We start from the raw sequence: 16,073 nt of genomic DNA, 5'->3' as shown, positions 1-16,073 counted from the left end.
AGTCAATACATTAAAAATAATTAAAACATCATATCAATTAATTAAATTAATTTGAATTTATTTTTGGTATGTAATAACACTGTGTAATTACACCCAATTCTCATGGGGGGTATGAGAATTGGAGAGAGTAATTGAGGCCTCCCAATTATCTCTAATTACACAGTTACTATGTAATTACATGGCCACACAACATGCCAAATCGTGTAATTACCTCCAATTACATCCACCTACCTTAGTGCTTCAAACGCGCCCTAAGGGTGCGTTTGGAAAGCCACAATGTAATTGGATTTGTGTGTAATTGGAGGTAATTACACAATTTGGCATGTTTGTCTGACTATGTAATTATACTGTAACTGTCTAATTGGAAGTAATTGAGGGGTTCCAATTACACTCTCAAATTCTCATGGCCCCCCATGAGAATTGAATGTAATTACACTATGTAATTACTAAAAACTTTACATATTAAACATTAGCTATTAAAAAATATTATTTTCCCATGTAATTACTAACTATTTTGCCAAATAAGATATTAAGAATTCACATGTAATTAACACCTCATATCCAAACACATCTTGCATTTTAAAATATAGTGTAATTACCATTCTAGTAATTACCTTACTTAGTGATTACACAGTTACTTCTAAACGCACCCTAAATATATTTTTGACATTGTAAATTATTTAAAAATTTACAGAAATAATGTTGTAAGTATACGAAAAAAATTTGAAAAAAAAAAATTAAATATATTTTCCGAGACAAAAATTGACTGAAAAAATCGAAGTAGTCTTGCCAGCTGGCATGGGTCAAGTTTCTCTCTAACAGTATTGTTTGTTCTTCTACGTATTCGACTGGTTCTACGCTGGTTGGTTTTCTGTTCCGATTGCTGCGTCGTCATCGGTGGAGCACGGTGTCACGAAGGTTCTGATCGTTGAGTCGTCATCGGCGGAGCACGGCGTCAACTGGATATTGCGCCTGGGTCGACTGGATATTGCTGCGACTGGGTCGACTGGAGTTTGCGCCTGGGTTTTTTCTCTGTTCCGATTGTTGAGTTATCGACTGGTTTAGTTATCGTCATCGTTGAGTTATCACTGGATATTTGCGTCTGGGTTTTTTCTGTTCCGATTGTTGAGTTATCGATTGGTTGAGTTATCGTCATCGTTGAGGTATCGACTGGATATTTGCGCCTGGGTTTATCTGCTCCGATTGTTGCGACTGGTTTAAACGTGCCGGTTCTCTCATTGACTCTCATAGGGCTCTCGACGGATCAGGTTTGTGGTGTTGGGTTTGTTTTTCCCAGTTTCTATCGTGAGTTGTTTTTTGGTTTGATGGCTTCGACTAGCACAGCCATGGATGACATGGAGTTCCAGTATGGGCATATAGAGTTGGATGATGAGGAAGAATGTGGTTTTGAGATTGAGGACGACGTGGAGGAGGCGGTTCTGGTGGATGATCGTTGGTGTTTGGTGGGGAGGTTTTTGAATGCGAGATCGATAGATTTTGAGGCTATGAAACACACGCTGGCGGGGTTATGGAAACCGGGCAAAGGCTTGTTTGTCAAGGAATTGGGGCCGAACCTTTTCTTATTTCAGTTTTACCATGAGATCGATATTAAGCGTGTTATTAATGGCAGTCCTTGGACTTTCAATAGGCTACCATTGATATTTGGTAGAGTTCCACGAGGTGGAGATCCGAAGTCTGTAAAGCTTAATCAACTTGATATGTGGATACAGATTCATGGCCTTTCTACGGGATTTATGACGGAGAAAATTGTCGTTACCGCTGCAAACTACATTGGCTCCTTTGTTGAATCGGACCCTAAGAACTATAATGGTCTTTGGCGGGATTATCTCCGAGTAAGAGTGACGGTGAACATTGATGTCCCATTGAAAAGACGAATGAAGCTTAAGAAAACGGGTGGTGAGTGGTTTTATGCTAATTTTAAATACGAATTTGCTCCGACATTTTGCTTTATCTGTGGTTTGATAGGTCATTCGGAAAACTTTTGTCCTAAGTTATTTGATACACCTGAGGATGAGATTGTTAAACCTTATGGGAGCTTTATGCGTGCACAACCACGAAGGAAAAATTATCTATTGAGCTCTCAGTATTTGCGTACGGGTACGGAGGCCGATGAGCAGTTTGACCATGCAATCCCGGTGCGACAAGATGAGGAGGATGATCGGCCAGCCATGCAAACTGGGAAACTACCTTGTTTGGAGTTTGAGAATAATCCCCAGTCAAAGGTGGTTGATGATATTCCAGATTTGGTGGATGATGGGAATATTCCTCTTAATGAAAATTTGAATCATAATGGCAACAAGACTAATGCTTCCAAGTCTAGTATCAATGAAAGAGGAAAGTCAGTTGTGTTTGGAAATCATGTGTCAAGCGGGAAAGGTCAACCTTCACTTTTCATTGGTGGAATTATCGGTCCACATGGAGGACAAGGAGGCCGTGGGCCTTCTACTGAGTCCAAAAGAAGGCGTCAACATGAAGGGGTTGGTGGGCCTGACTATGTTGATATGGAAGCGGAGGATAGTGCTGATATGGATGTTAATGGACTCTCAAAAAACGAGTTCGAGGTGGGTTCTGGTTTCCAGGCCCACCGGGCATTATGAGTACATTAAGTTGGAATTGTCGTGGGATGGGCAACCCACGGGCGATACAATTCCTATATGATACTGTAGCCCATAGGAAACCAGATTATATCTTTTTATGTGAAACTTTGTGTCGTAAGGATGTGTTGGAGCGAGTTCGAGCTAAGCTGAAGTTTGAAGGTATGTTTGCGGTTGATGCATGTGGTAGGAGTGGGGGGGTTGCTTTACTATGGAGGCATAAGGAAGATGTCAAAGTATTGAACTATGCCACTAATTTTGTGGATGTGGAGGTGCGGCCTACTGATGTTGGGGAGTGGCGTCTTACGGGGTTCTATGGGGAATCTAAGAGAAGTTTGCGTGGGGCTTCCTGGGAGCAACTCCGGACGTTGGCTCGTGGAAACACTCTTCCTTGGTGTGTAATTGGGGACATGAACAATGTTTTATCTCAAGAGGACAAAAAAGGGGGACATCTCTATCCTAACTGGTTAGTTGACGGCTTAGGGACCTTTATTCGGGAGTGTGGGTTAATTGATTTAGACATTGTGGGACATCGGTTCACTTGGGAGAAAAGTCGGGAGGCATAATTGGATAGAGGTCCGTTTAGATCGTGCTGCAGTGACGGACGGATGGCTCCATTGTTCCCATGGGCTAAACTTATTAATCTCGAGGTATCTTCTTCTGTTCATTGTCCCATTTTTCTTGACTTGGTTCGGCATAATATAGCTTGGGAGTCGCAAATTTCGCTTTGAAAATTGCGGCCGGGAACCTCTGTGTTATCGAATTGGTAAAGGAGTGTTGGGAGGAGTATAATCTAGCGGGTATCCAAGAGAAAATACAACGGTGTGGGGAATCTCTTTCGGTTTGGGGCAAAGATTATTCGGGTAATTTTGCTTCTCGTATACAATATTGGAAGAAGGAGGTGAGACGGTGGAAGCAAGGTAGAGATCCTGATGCTATTTCTAAATATAAGGAAGCTGAGACAGAACTTTTTGAAGTTCTTACTCAGAAGGAGGTGTTTTGGCGTCAACGATCGAAACAATTGTGGCTTCAGGAGGGGGATAAAAATAGCAAATTTTTCCATGCAACGGCTTCTTCTCGGCGCCGTATGAATGCTATTGATAAACTCCAATGCGAAGATGGAAGTTGGGTTGGTAGGGAATCGAATTACATCGGATGTCATGTGCTCTTGCTTCCAGAACACATTTACTAGTTCCAATGTACTATGGATGATGTTCTTGATGGGATTTACACTTTCTTGTAACTTCAACTCGGAATGACTACTCTCTTGCAACCTTTGAGTGATGAGGAGGTGAAAGATGCTCTATTTCGGATGCACCCGAGATAAATCCCACGGACTAGATGGCATGACTCCGGGTTTTTATCAAAAGTGTTGGGCAATTGTGGGTAATGACGTCATCAAACGGAGTCAGCTCTTTTTTCTTATTTGGACAGTTGCCTACTGGTCTTAATCATACTAATTTAGTGTTGATTCCTAAGAAGAAAAATGCCACTACTATGGGTGACATGCGCCCGATTGCTCTTTGTAATGTCCTCTACAAGGTTTGCTCCAAGGTTCTAGCTAATCGGTTGAAGCTTGTTCTTCCTGCAGTCATTTCAGAGAATCAGAGTGCTTTCATTCCCGGGCGTCTTATAACTGATAATATTATGATCTCGTTTGAGGTGATGCATTATCTCAAGCGGAAAAGAGTTGGAAAGGAAGGCTATATGGCTCTTAAGCTTGATATGAGTAAAGCGTATGACCGTGTTGAGTGGCTTTTTCTTAAGAATATCATGCTAAAAATGGGCTTTGATGCGCGGGTGGTAGATCTTATTTTGCATTGTGTCTCAACGGTTTCGTACACTATTACTCATGGGGGTCGTGAGATGGGGCCAATTGTTCTGGAAGGGGTATTAGACGGGAGATCCGTCTCCTTATTTATTTCTTTTGTGTCTTTGAAGGATTTTCTTCTCTCATAAAAAGATTTGAAGCTCGGGGAGCTCTTCATGGTTGCCGTGTGTGTAATGGTGCCCCCATAATTTCTCATATGTTGTTTGCGGATGATTGCTATATCTATTGTAAGGCTATTGAAAGGGAGGCTCGTAGTGTTCTTCTTCTGCTTCAACTATTTGAACAAGCCTCAGGTCAGTGTGTTAATTATTCTAAATCAACTATTTTCTTTAGCCTCAACACAACTTCGGCCTCTAGACAAGATATGTGTAATCTTCTTCGAATGAATGAAGCTCCTGAAAACAGTTTGTATCTTGGCCTTCCTTGTATCATGGGCCGTAATAAGAATGCTATTCTTGGCTTAACGAAGGATAAGATGCGAAGAGAATTCGAGTTGGGAAGGTCGCTTGCTTTCAAAAGCGGAAAGGAGGTATTGATTAAAACAGTGGCTCAGTCTCTTCCTACATATGCTATGTCTGTGTTCTTGTTGCCGGTGGAAACCTGTAATAAGCTAGAGGGTATGATGAGCAAATATTGGTGGAGTTCGGGATCCAATCAGACCCGTGGGGTAAGTTGGGTGAGTTGGAGGAAGCTGTGCCGTCATAAGCATCATGGGGGGCTTGGTTTTCGAGACTTAAGGGATTTCAACTTAGCCATGTTGGGAAAACAAGCTTGGAGGTTAGTTACAAATACTCATTCTCTTGTTAGTCGGGTATATAAGGCCCGATATTATCCTCAGGGTTCTTTTTTGAGTGCTTCTCTTGGGCCGAATCCTAGTTTCATATGGAAGAGTATTTTTGAAACGCAAGCTTTGATTAAGGAGGGCGCTCGTCGGGGGGTTGGTCCAGGCACGAATATTAGTGTTCAATTTGACCCGTGGCTTGCGGATGATTCTCAACCGTGGGTTACTTCTAGAGCTACTGGTATGGAGACGTGGACGGTTAATAATCTCATGTTGGTAGGAGAACGGGCTTGGGATTTAGAGGTGGTTTCGAATATATTCAATGACCGAGATAAAGAGATGATCATTCGAACTAACATTGATCAGGAGACTCCTATTGATACTTGGTATTGGCACAAGGACCTTTATGGGTTCTATACTGTGAGGGAGGCATATCGGTTGTTGCACCATTCGAGTTCACTAATACTAGTGAGTCTGAGATTAAGATATGGAAAATTGCATGGAAGCTTCATGTCCCTCCCAAAGTGCACCAACTCATGTGGCGTGCTTTATCTGGTTGTTTGGCTACTAAGGTTCAACTTACCACCAAACATATTCCTCTAGATCAAGTTTGTCCTATGTGTAACCAGGTGCCTGAGACCATTTACCACTTGTTGGTGCAATGTTCTTTTGCACGGTCTTGTTGGCATCTTTCGGTTCTAAATTGGAGTCATACGCCTATGGAGTCTTTTTGGGATTGGTTTAGCCACATTCTGCTACAACACTCATCCACGGCCCAGGAAGAATTGCTCATGGTTCTTTGGGCGATTTGGTATGCCCGAAATGAGATGGTTTGGCGGGACAAATCAATGTCAGCGGCGGAGGTTATTCTGCGGCAAGAGTAGTCCTTAATCAATGGAGAAATGCTCAGACAAGGAGAATGGGGTCTTTACTTGTTCCTACGGGTTCAAGATTGGACTTAGAGCATTGGGTGAAACCAGTTATGGGAAAGATTAAGGTTAATGTCGATGGTGCAATCTTTGCAAGTGATGGTCGATTTGGAGCGGCAGGGGTGGCCCGGGATTCTCAGGGTCGATTCATTGAAGGCTTCACAGTTTTACGAGTGGGGTGTGTGGATTCGGCTATGGCTGAAGTGGTAGGGGTTAAGGAGGCCTTGAGTTGGATAAAGAGGAAACATTGGGGACCGGTTGAGATTGAAACCGATTCTTTGGTTGTTGTCCAGGCAGTCCAAAGCACGGTGGAGATACCTTCTCCTTTTGGCCTTCAAGTGGCGGTTTGTCGTTCTCTTTTGGCGGGTTGCGCTAGTCTCGATTAATTTTGTTAAACGTTACGTAATAATTGCGTTATGTAACTTAGTAGCTCTTGTTTGTATCCAGATCGTATTTTTAGTGAGGATGATGTTCCTCCTGATTTTCTTTCTATTGTAATGGTTGAATCTTCTTATTAATAAAGTTACCATTTTCCTTCAAAAAAAAAAATTGACTGAAAAAAATAGTCAGTTAAGTTGGTGTGGTGTGGGCTTCCTCACGGTAGTAGTAAAGTACGGATTATTTTCACTTTGTGGAGTGGGGCCATTAGTACATTCTCATAAACCTTCACTTTGAAGGAAACTAGAAAGAGAGAGAGAGAGAACTATGGTGATGGTGGACCAATGTAATGCAATGGAACCCACCTTCTGATTTGTTTACACATTTCTATCCATGTAGCTGATACCATTTTATTTTACTATTATCAGAGCCTGCTTCCATTCTAATTGATAACCTATAATTTTTATTATAGCTACAAGTCAAGAGTCAAGACAACACCTATTAGTCCTAATCAAACCCATTGGGACCTCAAATCATAATTTCTTGTCTTTTCGTTCTCTTAATTTCTTTTTCATTTTATTGATTTTCTTCATCGATCATTATATTCTCTAGGTTTCATCTTATACTGCGAGAGACAAAGAAGAGACTGGAGAAGTGAGAGTGATAACACAGAGGTAGAGACTGGGACAAGAGTTGAATTCGAGGTTTAGAGTGAAAGCAGAGTTGGTCACCAGCTAAATCTTCATTAAAGTGAGAATTTGATTTGGTTTTTGCTTTTTTTGGGTCTTCATTATTAAAAGAAATTTGAATTGGGTAGTGTGTGTGGTTTTTGTAGGTTAATTAATTAAGTTCCATATCGAATTGGGGAAAATTCTTCAGTTCAGAGTAAGAGTTGAATTTTTGGCTAGTTTATGCATTTGAGGTTAAGAAGCTTCAATTGGGTAGAGTGAGAATTTTGTTTAGGTTCCAAATTTTAAAGAAAATCAGAAACTTGGAGAAAAAATTCCACGCGCACATATAAATATTAATGTTGAGTGAGTTCTTCAAGATCTATTGATAGTATGGCCGTGAGTTCTGTGTCTGAAGTTGCTCAAAACGTTGGTCGAATAAGGTACCCTGATATCTCAGAAGTGATGTCTAGTAGTGAGGGAGAGATTGTACCGGAACCCACAGAAAGAGTGACAGAAGATACAATATATGTTGCAGTGGGAAAATATGTGAAAGAGAGCAAATCAGTCTTGGTATGGGCGCTTCAGAACTCAGGAGGGAAGAAGATTTGCATACTTCATGTTCATGTGCCTGCACAAATGATACCCCTGAGTGAGTCTGCAACTTATATTATTACAATTGTATTTACATACATAGACTCCGACATATAAAATGTGTGCGGGGGAGAGATTATGATCACACACACTTATGCATGCCTAATGAATTAGTTTGTATGCAGAATTCTAGATAACAAGCCGGTTCAAGTACATGTATGTTTGTATGTCAAATTTGTATTTTAAACTGATTTCTGAATCATTGATCATGTATTACTTGTTAGGAGTGGAGTCTAGAAACTTTATTTATTGAACTGCTGTTGACAACACTTTGACAACACTTGATGGTGATTTGCCTCTTTTTGACTGAAAAGTCTGGTGTTTTGTTGTTGGATATATAGTTGTGGAGATTTGTTAAGATTTTGAAAGAAAAAAAAATGGGATAATTGGTTTAACATTGTTTAACTCTTTTCCATTTTCTTAGTGGGTACAAGGTTTCCAGCAAACTCGTTGAAGGATCAGGAAGTCAGAGCATATCGTGAAATTGAAAAGCAAAAGATGCACAGAAGTTTAGATGATTACCTTTTTATTTGTGATCGAATGGGGGTAAAATATATGTTGTGTCTGTTTCTTTGCGTCTGATTTTTGTTGTAATTCCTTTCGGAAGTCTGTTTTAAGTAAAAATATAATTTCTAGTTCTGCCAAGAGCAAAATAAAAAAGTATGAATCTAGAGTTTATTTATCCTATTCCTAGTCTTGCAGCTCTTGCTGACCCAAAATCAACTGATCAAAATGATTTATGTGAAAATAGGTACAGGCAGAGAAGCTACATATAGATATGGAGTCCATTGAAAAGGGAATTATTGACCTCATCACCAAGCACAAGGTTACGAATCTTGTTATGGGAGCAGCAGCGGACAAGTACTATTCAAGGTACAACTACATAATAACTTTTCTTATCATGTGTATATTTTATTTTATGCATTCTCTCTCAACGCAGTCTTGTTGTCATCCCAGATGATTAGATCCAGCATTACTTGGGGAAAAGTGGACCCATAGTTGAGAGTAGGATTATACGCTGTAACTGGAATGTGATGTGGCTGTTTCTTTTTGGTTCAGATTTTGTTTAATAACACAAATGTGCTATATAATTAGTTGATTGAAAGAAAAAAATAATTTAGAGTCAACATAAAAATTTGGTTGTCTAATGTTGCTTTCAATGTAAAGAATTTGTGGTAGCTGCAGATTATGGTATATTTACCTTATATTCAATGTCTATTTATTTAATGCATGTATATCTATTTATAAATGTGTTTGTGCTTTAATATTCTGCTTGTTTGATATTTTACCCAATGAGGGATTGCATACTTTATGTTAACAATTAGTTAAATTTACCCTCTGCTACATTTACTTAAAAAATGTGCTTGCACCTTCACTCAGAGGTTGGCTTTTTCTTGAAAAGAAAGGATTTAGTAATTTTTTTACTGAATATTGTGTTTTATTGGTGTACCTGTATATAAGATTAGTTGGTCAATGTTATAATGTAGAAAAGCTAGCTATTATAATTAGTTTCAATAACCGGTTTGTGTCTATAGTCCTCCTATAAGAAGAGCCAGTGTATACCTGCATTTTGTGTGCCGATTCTACATGGTATCAGAGACAGGTTCATCTGTCCATAATCCTTGTTTTCCCCTTCTGCCTAGTCTTTATACTACCTACAATTGCAGGAGAATGATGGACCTCAAATCAAAGAAAGCCATTTTTGTGTGCCAACAAGCACCTGGTTCCTGCCATATACATTTTACTTGCAAGGGGCACCTCATTCATACCAGGTTGGTCATTATTCAGTAGTTTCTCCATTATGTAGATGTCAATTCAATAATTTGTTTCAAATTCTTACTATCAAATTGTACAGTGAATTGTTGCTAGGGAGACCTTTGTGACAAGTTCAGATTTTCACAGATTTTGATATCCTGAGTACTAATGCTGTTAACACTACAACACAGGAGAAGTAATTTAGGTGGAACTGATATTGAGGTAACATCTTTACCAGTGCAACCAATCACTGAGACAGGACAATCCAACAACAACTTGAGATCTCAGTCTGTTAATCTGGGACAGAGTTATCAAGCAACATTCACAAGTCAAGTTCAAGATCCTTATCGCAGGGTAAGATCAGCAAATAATATGAAAATTGGGAGGATGGTGAGCGATATTTCTTCCCTAGATGGTTCTGAAGGAGGACTGTCAACTCCTCAGAACAAAAAGGATGCAGAAGGAAGTTGTGATGAATGGGATATTGTACCAAGGACTCCAGCTTCAGGTTATTCAACATGCTCTTCCACTCCAGTGATGGATGCAGCTTTCAATTCTTTTGTGAGGAATGGCGGGAGTGACACTGGATTGGACCTAACTGCACTTCCTCATTCAAAAGAAGCTCTTACTCATTCATCCCCTCCAAGTGTATTGGTAAGTTTCAAAACTATTTTTCTAGCATGATATTTGTATTTTAAGGATCGAAGGGAAGCCTTTTGTCTTTTGCTTGCCACTAATTATTTGAGTAGTTCCAATAATTTCTGAAATATTTCATGGTTGCTATCAGGATGGAAGTATAGATGAAACTCTTTATGATCATCTTGAACAAGCATTTTCTGAGGCTGAAAATGCCAAGCGGGAAGCATTTCACGAGGCAGTTAGGCGTGGGAAAGCTGAAAAGGATGCTATTGATGCTATACGCAGGGTAAATTCTTACCTTCCAAGATTTCTTCGAGCTCATCTCATCTGTTAATTTTTTTCCCTAGGCTATTTAGGATTTTTAACCCCCGAACTATGACTTATGTATTATTGTGCCCTTGAATTTTTCAGCCCGTTAAAAATGGTGCCCGAACTATTCACAGTGTTGTAAATTGGTCACTCTGTCAAGTTTTGTCATACCTCATACGTGGTAAACAGAATAATGACATAAATATTTAGATAATTGTCACATTAGTGTCACGTCAACACCATGTGTGTAATTAAATCCTAAATAGCCTAAATAGCCTTTTTCTTATATATTATTTCAATTTCAGATTGCTTGTAGTTTTATCTCTATCCTCTATAAATGCTTTGGACTGGGCATTTTCTATTGGAACTTACAAGAATTGGGTAGATATTACAAATTATGTACTTTGCTATCATTTTATTTCATATCATATCTATGATGAGAAGATAAGCAAGACCCACGTATGCAATACTGATAGAAATTTTTTTATTAACACTGATTCTAATGTTAAATGTGTTATCATTACCAATGCTTTTATGATAATTTGATTGTCCATCTTACTGATTTGACAAATTTGAAATTTCCATGTTAATAAATTTATACCCCTCACAATTGGTATGGTTGTATTCAATTTAGATACTGGTTGCATTCAATATATTTAGTAATTGCATGTAAACCTGAGTATATACCTCTGAAGCTTGAAAGGAAAACTCATAGTGAATACTGGCTTTAATAGGCAAAAGCATCGGAGAGCTTATATGCTGAGGAATTGAAACATAGGAAAGAAGTGGAGGAAGCGGTTGCAAAAGAGAAAGAGGAACTTGATAAAATAAAGAACCAGCAAAATGAAGTGGCGGAAGAACTTCGTGCAGCCCAAGATCAAAAACTATTACTGGAGAGCCAAATTGCAGAGTCTGATGAGATGGTAAAGAAATTGGAGGAGAAGATTATATCAGCAGTGGAGCTATTACAGAGTTACAAAAAAGAACGAGATGACCTGCAGGTTGAGCGTGACAATGCACTGAGAGAGGCTGAGGAGCTGAGAAGAAACCAAGGAGAGGGAACAAACACACACATTCCTCAATTCTTCTCTGAGTTCTCATTCTTTGAAATTGAGGAAGCTACCAATAACTTTGATCCATCCTTGAAGATTGGAGAAGGAGGGTACGGAAGCATTTATAGAGGTCTCTTGCGTCATACACAGGTGGCTATAAAAATGCTCCATGCTCATAGCATGCAAGGCCCCACAGAATTTCAGCAGGAGGTAAGATGGTGTGATTGTAGCAGTAGCAGCTGAATAGTTTATATAGACTAATATTTATCTAAGTAATAATTGAAAAAATTATATCATTTACTAAGATCAGATTTGTACTTCATTTGATGCATTTTAATGGATCTGTTACTTCGTAATCTTGATCGATGACAATGTTACACTTTTTGATAATTTAGGCCACCCAAGTAATGTTTGGACTGCCCTGTCTACTTGATTTGGTTGAATATTATGCCTATGGTAATTCAGTATATAGCATTTATTAGCCTTCATTGTTTCTGTCCTTGAGAAATAATAAATCAATTACTAAATCCAGCGCTACAATTTTAAATAGAACATACGGAAATGTGTGAGGTGTAGAAATTAAGAGCCAAACACAAATGACAAACTTTTCAAATTTATTCTACCAATTTATACATATGATTTCTTTCCGTTGCTTATTTCTCTCATATTTCCCTGAAGACAGGATAGAACATATGAAATTGAATGTGATTATGTGTTTTGTCTTGACTACTGGAATGATTATTTTTAGGTTGATGTGTTGAGTAAGTTGAGACATCCCAATCTTGTCACACTCATTGGAGCTTGCCCAGAAGCATGGGCCCTCGTATATGAATATCTCCCCAATGGAAGTCTTGAAGATCGCCTTTGTTGCAAAGACAATACCTCACCATTATCATGGCAAACTCGCATAAGGATTATTACAGAGTTGTGTTCTATCCTTATCTTTCTTCATTCCAGCAAACCTCATGGTATTGTACACGGTGATTTGAAACCAGCCAACATTCTCCTTGATGCTAACTTCATTAGCAAACTTAGTGACTTTGGAATCTGCCGTCTGTTATCTAATGGTGATAGTTCATACAGTAATACCACATTGTGTTGCAGAACTGATCCAAAGGGCACTTTTGCATACATGGATCCTGAGTTCCTGTCAACAGGAGAGCTTACATCAAAATCCGATGTTTATTCCTTTGGAATTATACTGTTACGGCTGCTGACTGGAAAGCCAGCTTTGGGAATAACAAAGGAGGTACAGTATGCATTGGATCAAGGAAAGCTAAAAACACTCCTAGATCCTTTGGCTGGAGACTGGCCATTTGTGCAGGCTGAACAGTTGGCTCGCCTGGCGATGAGGTGTTGTGAGATAAACCGAAGGAGTAGAGCAGACCTCGGATCAGATGTTTGGAGGGTACTTGAACCAATGAGAGCTTCGTGTGGAGGCTCATCATCGTTCCGGTTGGGTTCTGGAGAGCACTTTCAACCTCCTTCATATTTCATTTGTCCCATCTTCCAGGTATGATTCCTCTGTTATCATCTATATTATAGTAGTCAATAGTTCCTTGTTGCCATAAAAATGTGGGTGATCATCAAATAATTCTCATATATTTATGTATTAAAACTATCAAATGATTCTTTAACACTTGCAACAAGGAGTGCTAGTTATAGGTCTAAGTCCAACACTTCATCTAGGAATTTATGTATATTCTCTCCCCAACTCTATTCTGTTGTAAATTTCTTGCGATGAAAACCTGCAGGAAGTAATGCAAGATCCGCACGTGGCAGCAGACGGCTTTACATATGAAGCCGAGGCTTTGAGAGGATGGCTGGATAGCGGACATGACACATCTCCGATGACAAATCTTACACTGGAACACTGCAATCTTGTTCCCAACCACGCTCTTCGTTCTGCCATTCAGGAGTGGCTGCAGCAGCATTGATATCTTTCACCTTTTCATATTGTTCTGGTTGTGATATTGCTTACTCAGTCACAGGCACACGCACTACACATGCATACATACATACATAATAATTACAAGTTTCTCATATATTAAATATACCACTTCTCCTTGGCCTTTGTGTTACTTAATTCAATGTAAGTTTGTGTAAAAACAACGCTGTGATGATTCTCACTCTCTTTGTATATAGAAATATAAACTCTTTTGCTTGATAATTTTCTAGTCTCATACCAGATTTTAAAATTATGTTGAACTTTTAGGAGAGAAAAATATTGGCATACACAAACTTTTCCCGTAAAGTTTTGAAAATGAACTCAAATTTGTGGGCGTTAGTCCCGAGTAAATATCTAGACTATGGACATAAAAAAATAATTTGTTCACCTTGGTTTTCTGACTTTGGCTCTGAAAATCTAAACTCAGATTATTATAGGGTAAATTTGGAGTTTGTATTTTATAAAAGTTATTAATTGGATCATCTGTTTTATTAAATAAAAATTGAATTTTATATTTTTCAAAGTGATAAAAGATAGTATCTTGAATTATTTTTTGTCAAAATAAAAGCTAGTAATAATTGGATTTAGAGTTGTTATGATAAAATTGTATATATTTTTTATATTTGTTAGTGTTAAAATTATTTTCAAGTTAGTTATACTAAAAATAATTATCAAAAATTGAACTCGAGAGTATTAATTTGTCATTTTATAAAACAAAAAGTCCAATGAATAACTTTTGTATTACCAAATTCAAAATAATACTAGTCCTTTACTAAATGCTATAATTCTGACCAAGCCATAGGAGAGTGCGTGTATGTTGGAGGTCTTGAGTTCAAGTCACAAATTATGTATAGTTGTAATATATAAACGCATAAATCCGAAAAAAAAAAATACCATACTGCTGTCAACATTAAAATATTCAAAGATAAAGAGTTATTCAAGTTAGTTATTTTAAAGATAAGGTTGAAAAATTCATAAGACTGGACCTCTCTCCCAAAGAAATAAGTTTGGAGTAGAATGTCAATTGAATAGTCTTAAGCCAACTCAATTGAACAGTGGGTGTCATTTTCCCATGATTGTACTTGAAGACTTTATAGAGAAGGTGGTAGTAGCACCATGTAGTGAACTATTTATTTATTTTTATGAATGTATATGCATATGTATATCGTATGCAAACTACCCACCTAAGACAGCTAATCACAAGCAGTACTAGAGACCTTATAAATATCGTGTACGTGGATTTGCAATATTTATTCATTTTGCTCAATAATTGTACACGTTTCTAGAGCAATAATGTGGCATGTACTATTTATTTATTTTTTTTGGTTATCAAAGTCTTTAATATCAAAAGTAATGATTATCTTTTGAGCCACGTAGCTTTTGAGGAATATTAGGATCTAATCTAAACTCTAACACTATGTTTGGTAGTGGAGAAAAAAAGTTAAAAGGAAAAAGTGAAGGGAAGAAGAAAATGTTATACGTTTGATATGAAAGAAAAAGGGATGGAGCCGTGGAGGAGAAAAATGGGTGGGAGAGATTTTTGGATAAAACTTATTGAGTTTTATTTGTACCCGACTAAGTTATAAGTATTATATATATATATTTTTTTTTTAGAATTAGACATTTCATTAAACAACTTGACGATTACAAGGAAATGGCAAGTCACGCTCAATCGCATGACGAGCACAAGGGGGAGAAACCCCAATCCACATAGCACTAACTTTGTTTGTCAAAGCATAATTGGCTAATACATGGGCAGCGACATTCGCTTCCCGAAACACAAACCGAACCCCATTAGCTGAATGATGCCGAAGTAAACGTTGAATCTCCACAATGAGGCCATCCTCCTGCCAACAACCCACCTCCACTCCATTAATAAGACGGACTGCTTGCAGGCAATCTGATCTAACTTCAAACATGGCCACACGTCGCTGGATGGCTGCCTTAATACCATCACGTATGGCCAACAACTCTGCCACCAACGGAGTACCAGCAGAGCAGAGCGCAGTAGCTGAAGCAAAGCTTACAACCCCCTCGACATCTCTAATAACTACCCCAGTTGCCGCCCCCTCGCCACGAATAGAAAACCCAGCGTCCACATTAACAGAAAAACAACCAACACTAGGCCGCTCCCATCTCGGCATCTCTGTTCATTTTTCATTTTATTTAAGTTATTTTTCATTTTTTCTTTGAAATTATAATTTTTTTGGAAAATGTTAGAATGCACCATCTTAAAAGTGATGCATCGATGTACCCCTATCTAGCATTTAAGAGACTTTTTAGTCCAACTGTTTTTTATGATCGTGTACATTATAATAATTTAAGGTCTGCAATAAAATTTTGAGAAATTCAGAAAAATTTAACACGTTGAAAATAGTATTTAAACTATCTATTACAAGCGTGTTAAATAGACTATATAAATTATTTTGAATTTCTTGAAATTTTATAAGATGTCTTAAACAATTATAACGTTCACAACTATAAAAAAAATAGAGTAAAAAGTTTTTTTAGATG

General features: G+C 38.2%; 3 protein-coding genes across 4 annotated transcripts; all 3 read left to right on the top strand.

The window, feature by feature from the left end:
• Positions 1–1,325: 1,325 nt before the first annotated feature.
• On the top strand, positions 1,326–2,618 carry LOC133034358 (uncharacterized). Its single transcript, XM_061109428.1, has one exon. It carries the CDS (start codon positions 1,326–1,328, stop codon positions 2,616–2,618), a length of 1,293 nt encoding a protein of 430 aa, XP_060965411.1.
• Positions 2,619–2,644: 26 nt separating this feature from the next.
• Positions 2,645–3,807, top strand: LOC133034352 (uncharacterized). Its single transcript, XM_061109420.1, has 2 exons — positions 2,645–3,081; positions 3,321–3,807. The coding sequence occupies exons 1-2, from the start codon at positions 2,645–2,647 to the stop codon at positions 3,805–3,807; spliced, it is 924 nt and encodes a 307-aa protein (XP_060965403.1).
• A 2,992-nt stretch (positions 3,808–6,799) lies between these two features.
• On the top strand, positions 6,800–13,781 carry LOC115706490 (U-box domain-containing protein 33). Of its 2 annotated transcripts, XM_030634151.2 has the most exons (10): positions 6,867–7,284; positions 7,370–7,854; positions 8,281–8,402; positions 8,608–8,729; positions 9,524–9,628; positions 9,803–10,265; positions 10,399–10,536; positions 11,294–11,821; positions 12,360–13,124; positions 13,366–13,781. In XM_030634151.2, exons 2-10 carry the CDS (start codon positions 7,596–7,598, stop codon positions 13,546–13,548), a joined length of 2,685 nt encoding a protein of 894 aa, XP_030490011.2. In that variant the 5' UTR covers positions 6,867–7,284; positions 7,370–7,595; the 3' UTR covers positions 13,549–13,781. The 2 variants fall into 2 exon arrangements, with proteins under 2 accessions (XP_060964318.1, XP_030490011.2); XM_061108335.1 differs by having other exon boundaries at positions 6,800–7,854.
• Positions 13,782–16,073: the final 2,292 nt, after the last annotated feature.

The sequence above is a fragment of the Cannabis sativa genome, chromosome 1 (genome assembly GCF_029168945.1).
Source record: "Cannabis sativa cultivar Pink pepper isolate KNU-18-1 chromosome 1, ASM2916894v1, whole genome shotgun sequence".
Classification (NCBI taxonomy): Eukaryota; Viridiplantae; Streptophyta; class Magnoliopsida; order Rosales; family Cannabaceae; genus Cannabis; species Cannabis sativa.
The sequence above is the reverse complement of the archived record's forward strand: the minus strand, read 5'-3'. Positions and strand labels throughout refer to the sequence as shown.

Coding starts and splice junctions, on each gene's coding strand:
- LOC133034358 (XM_061109428.1), top strand. CDS start 1,326: ATGGCTTCGACTAGCACAGCCATGGATGACATGGAGTTCCAGTATGGG.
- LOC133034352 (XM_061109420.1), top strand. CDS start 2,645: ATGGGCAACCCACGGGCGATACAATTCCTATATGATACTGTAGCCCAT. Junction 3,082..3,320: donor GGACATCTCTATCCTAACTG/GTTAGTTGACGG, acceptor GGCATAATATAG/CTTGGGAGTCGCAAATTTCG.
- LOC115706490 (XM_061108335.1), top strand. CDS start 7,596: ATGGCCGTGAGTTCTGTGTCTGAAGTTGCTCAAAACGTTGGTCGAATA. Junction 7,855..8,280: donor TGCACAAATGATACCCCTGA/GTGAGTCTGCAA, acceptor CCATTTTCTTAG/TGGGTACAAGGTTTCCAGCA. Junction 13,125..13,365: donor TCATTTGTCCCATCTTCCAG/GTATGATTCCTC, acceptor GAAAACCTGCAG/GAAGTAATGCAAGATCCGCA.